This window comes from Silene latifolia, chromosome 2, assembly GCF_048544455.1.
Source record: "Silene latifolia isolate original U9 population chromosome 2, ASM4854445v1, whole genome shotgun sequence".
Lineage (NCBI taxonomy): Eukaryota > Viridiplantae > Streptophyta > Magnoliopsida > Caryophyllales > Caryophyllaceae > Silene > Silene latifolia.
In genome coordinates, this window is record NC_133527.1 from 50,155,355 (window position 1) to 50,161,910 (window position 6,556).

The 6,556-nt window shown below is 39.6% G+C and overlaps 1 protein-coding gene across 1 annotated transcript; it reads left to right on the plus strand.

Annotated features, from left to right (window-relative positions):
* Positions 1 to 4,450: 4,450 nt before the first annotated feature.
* Positions 4,451 to 6,190, plus strand: LOC141640765 (uncharacterized). The gene is made up of 3 exons (XM_074449447.1): positions 4,451 to 4,582; positions 5,621 to 5,932; positions 6,017 to 6,190. Exons 1-3 carry the CDS (start codon positions 4,451 to 4,453, stop codon positions 6,188 to 6,190), a joined length of 618 nt encoding a protein of 205 aa, XP_074305548.1.
* Positions 6,191 to 6,556: the final 366 nt, after the last annotated feature.

Consider the following 6,556-nt stretch of genomic DNA (forward strand, 5'->3'; position numbering starts at 1 on the left):
GCTTGTTGAATGACGTCTTTGCTTGACTCTTCCTTTCGGCCTCTCCTGAAACAATGAACAAACTGAGGGCTCGGCTTGGTACCGAGCGTACTCACTCCGACGCTCAAGTCAGTAAACTTAAAGAGATTAAGTTGTGTGTTACTTGGCAAAGTATATTGTAGAGAGATAAGGGAGTTAATACCAGATTAATAGTGAGTTTTATGGATGAATTGTGGATTATTGGATCGTTTTCTCAATGAGGATTGAGAAGTATTTATAGACTTTCACCTTTTGTCACGTAGTGGCCAAGTGGCAGAGCCGGTGGAAAGACTGTTCTACCCTCGGCCGAGGGACCCATGGCATGCCGAGGGGTCTTGCATATGAGTACGCGGATATGTCTCCCGGCTGGCTGGTTGCCTAGCCGAGACCCAAGTGACAAGCCGACAGGCTGCGTCGGTTAGGCTGTCTAATACGTTGACTTGCTGTGGATATCTTTGACCTTGCTCAATATGTTGACTCGGTCGGCCAATGGTGCGAAATATGCCCCATCAATATATATATATATATATATATATATATATATATATATATATATATATATATATATATATATATATATATATATATATATATATATATATATATATATATATATATAGAGAGAGAGAGAGAGAGAAATGAGATCTAATGAGTCCACCTTAAGTCATTGAGTCCATAAGTCCTATTTAGAGCCCTTAGATTGTGAGGATGAATGACTAAGACTACACTAAAAAGCAACTTATAACATTATAATAATATGTAGAGTATTTACCTCTCTCCTTAAGGTGATAGACTTACTGTTCAAATTCTGCATGTTTGTTCCTCCATCAGTCATACGCACGTTATTCAACTTCCCTCCACTATCTCATACAACTCCTCTAATAATTTCAAAAAACCGTCCTTACTAATTCCTGTCTTTCATCTCACATTTCTTCCATTTTCTTTTCTACATATCCTCTTCCTTACCAAATACAACAAATCCATTTTCTTCTCTATATTTTATCCCATTCAACCGCTCGTAGTTCCTATCTTTGTTTCTTTACCTCACTTTGAAGGTAATTCATTGATCATCCTTTATTCTTTTCTTTGTTGTAATTTTTTAAATTTGTAAATTATCCTTGAGTCGTAATTGTTATATTGGGGTTATTTCATTTTTGTATTTTGTTATTTATGAGTTTATGATTTTATTGCATGCTTAAATTTATGTGATTTTTATTATATTTGATTATCCATAAACATTTTGATTCATTAGCATGTTTGAATTTAATTCTAAGTGGGTAGTGTAAATATTATACTCTTTGAATTGCTAATTAATTGATTGTGTAAATCTGAACTGATGGGTAGTGTGAATGTATTTGTTAGGGTTTCAATCGAGCCTGTTTTTAGGGATTGTAAATGCGATGTAATTGGGACTGTGAATGTGAGGACAGCCCAAGTGTAAATGTGAACCAAAAAGAAGTGTAAATGTGAACAAATAGAAAGTGTAAATGTGAATATAAGAGAAGTGTAAATGTGAACAAATAAAGTGTAAATCGACTAAATTGGAAGTGTAAATGTGAAGATACTTGGAAGTGTAAATGTGAGGGTAGGAGAATTGTAAATGTGAACAAATAAAGGGTAAATCTGACTAAATTGGAAGTGTAAATGTGAAGATACTAAAAGTGTAAATGTGAGGATAGAGTAAGAGTAAATGTGAACACTTAAAGTGTAAATCTGACTAAATTGGAACTGTAAATGTGAAGATACTGGAAGTGTAAATGTGAGGATAGAGTAAGTGTAAATGTGAACACATAAACTGTAAATTTGACTAAATTAGAAGTGTAAATGTGAAGTTAATAGAAGTGTAAATGTGAGGGTAGGAAATTGTAAATGTGAACAAATAAAGGGTAAATCTGACTAAATTGAAAGTGTAAATGTGAAGATACTTGAAGTGTAAATGTGAGGATAGAGTAAGCGTAAATGTGAACACTTAAAGTGTAAATCTGACTAAATTGGAAGTGTAAATGTGAAGATACTGGAAGTGTAAATGTGAGGATAGGAGAAGTGTAAATGTGAACAAATAAAGTGTAAATCTGACTAAATTGGATGTGTAAATGTGAAGATACTGGAAGTGTAAATGTGAGGATAGAGTAAGTGTAAATGTAAATGTGTAGACTGTTATAGGTTGACTGATATTGTGCATTTCTTATGTACTTTTTTTTCTGATTCGGATGGTATCGATGGAGAACTACACAAAACGAAGAACAACCACAAGTTACCCCTACTGTTTCCGTTAAGTGTCGCCCCAACAGGCTTCACAAGCTTATTAGTAAGCTTAGCATTGCTCAACGAGCCGCTGTACAGAGGATTGGGTTTGGGGGGCTGCTTCATCTTAAACTCAGAACTTTCCCGCTTTCACATGTTCCTGAATTTCTCGAGGCTTTCAGCGATGATTCTTATGTTTTCCGGGCGTCGGAGTTGAAGGAGTTTATGGTTACTAAGTATGATGTCTATGACTATTTCATGTTACCTGTTGGTGAGAGAGAGATGGATATAGTACCTACTGGACATATGCCTGGTGCTAAAGATGAAAAATATGTGCGCATAAAACAACTGTGGCGCAAAACGTTCAAAGTGAAATCAAATTCTGATTCTATTCCTTTAGGAGACGTCTTCAATTATATTGAGTCAAAGCAATTCAAAGATGGAGGGGATGAATTCTGCCGCCTGTTTGTGCTGCTTAGCATTTCATCATTCCTTGCGCCGACATTGAACAATGACATTGCAATGAAACTTTTGAAAGTGATTGAAGATATGAGTGCCATACCGGAGTATGACTGGTGCTCATATGTATTAGAATGTTTAGCTAATGCTGCAGCTGAGGCTCGCAGCGTGCAGTCACATCTGCTTGGTTGTATCCCTTTCCATATAATTACTTATTTTCAGCGGTATGATTACCGTGGTAGGAGTTGCCCAGACGGCCTTCCACTTATTCAGCATTGGGATCTGAAGACTTTATCGAAGAGGTTAAAGGATGAGCTGGACGTGGGTCCATTGGGTCGACTAACTTTGTCCAAGGTGAAGTACCCCCGATGTCAGAACAAGACCCCTGATGAGAAGGACACTGGTAATACGATGTTGGCCATAGCTGGCGCGCCCAAGGCGCCATTGGCAAGCCCTACGCCTCTTCTGATTTCAACGTCGGGTACAACACCCGATAAGAAGTTTATTCAGATTGAACTCCCCCCTCCCCCCCCGGTGTTGAAGATGACGATGAGTTTAAAGCTGCGGCTGTAGATGTAAGTATTATGTTACAAATGTTTAATTAGTGGCCTATTTTTTTTAATATATATATATATATATATATATATATTGTTTTAGCAGGATTTTCCCTGAACGGGTCCGGCTTAATAAAAGAGTGATTTGGGTATCTAGTTCTATAGGCTTTGAATATTTAGATAAACAAGAAAGAATGACTAAGTATAAAGAACAGAGTTTGTATTATTTTGATAAACTGAGTACAATCTTGCGTGTGTAATTAAATAATCAGGAATAGAAATGAGGGATAAAGTGTAAATCACTGACTGATTATGAATGATCTTACAATTATTAGATTCTGCTATTTATAGTTCTACAAATGCTACCGTTGCCTTTTTCTTCAACGTCTTTCTCCATTATAGGAGCTGTTGCCGGATTAATAGGGCATGCTCCCTATTTCCTCGCTTGACCCGTTCCAATCTCAACCAATTTATAGCCTTTTCCTCTTCTTTCCGTCCAAATTCATAGATTATATAGTTTTAAGTTTGGACTTGGTCTTCCTTGAGAATAGGGCACGGTTATTTGACTCATACAATTATATTTCTTGTTTATCTTCTTAATCCGGCCTGCTTCAATACTCTGCCAAGCTATTCCATACCGACCATCAGGCTCTTCTTCCAGGATTTAGTGGCCTGCTTGTTGTAATATTTCTCAACAGCTAGATAACAGTTAGATTTGTCCGGTCCTCGTCTTAATCAATCAGCCTTGTTAAGTTAGGCCAGGTTATGGTCAGACCAGGCTAAACTGGGCCTAACAATTGCCCCTTGACATTTTACCCGTGCTGGATCCGGCCAGGGGTGAGATGTCAATTTTACCGGGTTGAACAATAAGAAGAGTCATATTTATTCAGTGACTCTTAGACTCCTACTTACCGTTGAACACTGCAACGGCTAAATGACATCATGCTGACAGTTTTGCAATTCCTAGGTTTTTCATGCCGTTATTCATCTCCTATAAATACGGTATTTAGGGCAAGGTTATTTTTCACCAAATTTCTTCCACTTTCTTTGCTGAATATTCTTCTGAAATTCTTCTGAAATTTTTCTGAAATTCTTCCCTTCTTCTCAGTAATCCTGTTCTGCTATTTTGTATTTTCTCAACAATTTCAATCATAATAAATCAGACGCTTAGAAATATGGGAGCCAAAAAACGTCCTGCATCCCAGAGAGCTGCTGCTGCTGAGCCTGAACACACAGACACCCAAGAGGAGGAGGTAAGGGAAATTGACCCTCCTGCTCGTGCTGTGGCTTTCAAGTATCAGGATTCTGTATTTACTGCTCTTTAATCTCTGGATTCTTCTTTCCCTGAGGAGAATTTACTAAAAACAAACTATGACAAGATTCTAAGGGAGAAGAAAATAATTCCCGAATCTCGAGGTATGGATCCTCGAGTCTTGTCCGGTCGGGGCTAATCGGGTATCACCTGGCTGGTTCTGTATTTTTGAATGGGCGTTCAAAGCAGGCTGTAAGTTACCTTTTACTCCCTTGATGATTGATACCATTCGTGCTATGGAGGTGTCACCTTTTCAGATTATGCCAATGGTTTGGAAACTTGTCCATTCTATTGAAAATTTATGTGCTAAACATAATCTTGTAATTACTATTAATGATATCAAGGCAGTTTATCATATGAAAAATCCTGTTGATGGTCGTTTTAATTTGAGAATAAAATCGAAAATGTCTCCATTAATTACTAACCTGGATTCGGAGATGATAAGAATTGGGCAAAGACTTTCCGTTTGTCCTGACCGAGGCTTTGGGATCGGGCTTTGATTATTTGAGATATCCTCCCTTGGAGAGTGGTAGGTTCCTTGTACTTTCTTATTTTGCAATATATATTATATGAAATTAATGGATTCTGATTCTTACCGTAACTTTGACGGTTTTTTTGCGGCTCCCGATTGGAGTTGTGATCCCCTTGATGAGGAGGTCATTTCCGGGATAGAAGCTTTCCTTGCTATTTCTGAGGAGGACAGGACCTGGCCAACTAGTTTGGGTAGGGAGTTGTTGCCCCGGTATATGAAGACCAAGCCGATCGGGGTCGAGTACCCAAAGGCAAGCCTAGTTCTCTTTGCTCTTTCTGTACGTCTTCGTATGCTTTTATGTTGGCCGTTATCTTCCTGTCGTTCTTTGCTTGATATTCACGTATATTTTTATATATTCAGTATTTAGGTCTTCTGCTAGGCTGGCCAGCTTTTCTGCAAAGGATTTGAAGGCTGGGGTGGCTAGGATTGCTTTGAATGTCCAAGAGCCGGGAGGCTAGTGGGAGCGACAAAACGCTTGATATCCTGGTTTCTGAGATTCAGCCTCTTCAAGATCTTCCCAGGGTAATTTCACCGGAGATTGTCCAGGCTCAGAAAAGAAAGAGGGAAGATGATACCTTGGCAGAGGAGGAAGGAGAGAAACAGCCTATCCCGGCTCAGCCAATCAGGAGTATAAGGCAAGTGCCTGCTAGGATTGATGACATGGATGATGCCCGGGCTCGGATAGATGAGTTTTCTGCAAAGATGAGCAACCAGCTATTGTCTGCTAGTACCCTTGAGTCGTCTACCAGGGTGGTTTCTATTCTGACTTCTCTTGTAACAAGGGCTGCTGAACTTGCTTCCCAGGCTAGGGAGGTTAGTTGTAAAGGGATGTTTTTAATTGTTTATGTGCTTTTTGTTTTACCTTGTATTTGGCTAATTGATTTCGTATGTATGTAGGGGTTGGATGCCGGGCTGGCTACTGCTTGTCAGCTTAGGGATGCCCAGGCCAGGGTTTCTAGTTTGGAGGAAAAACTGGATAAACTTAACCGTGACCTGCACACATCCAGGGGAAATGAAGTAGTACTCAATCTCGATTGGCGGCAGCTGAGGAGTCAACCAGGGCTGCTATAGTTTGTGAGGTGGCTGCGAAAAATGCTGAGAAGGCTGTCAGGCTGGAGTTGGAGGCTGAGAAGCAGGCAATGCAGGATCAGTTGAGAAAGAATGAGGAGCTTGCTGCTGAAAAAGAATTGGTGGAGGCGAGGTTGGCTGATGCTGCTCAATACTTCTTCGGGAAAGGCCGGGTTGATGCTATGAGAGATCCAGAATCTGACCGGGCTAATTGGGATCCGGACCGGGATGAGATGGCTTTGGACACTCAGTATCCTGATTTGGCCAGTATGGGTCAAGAAGAAGAAGTGGATTCTCCTCCTTCCAAGGCAAAGTCAGGTGATCAGGAAATGGTGGATGGTTGTGAGTCGGTTACTGGCTCAAAAGTAG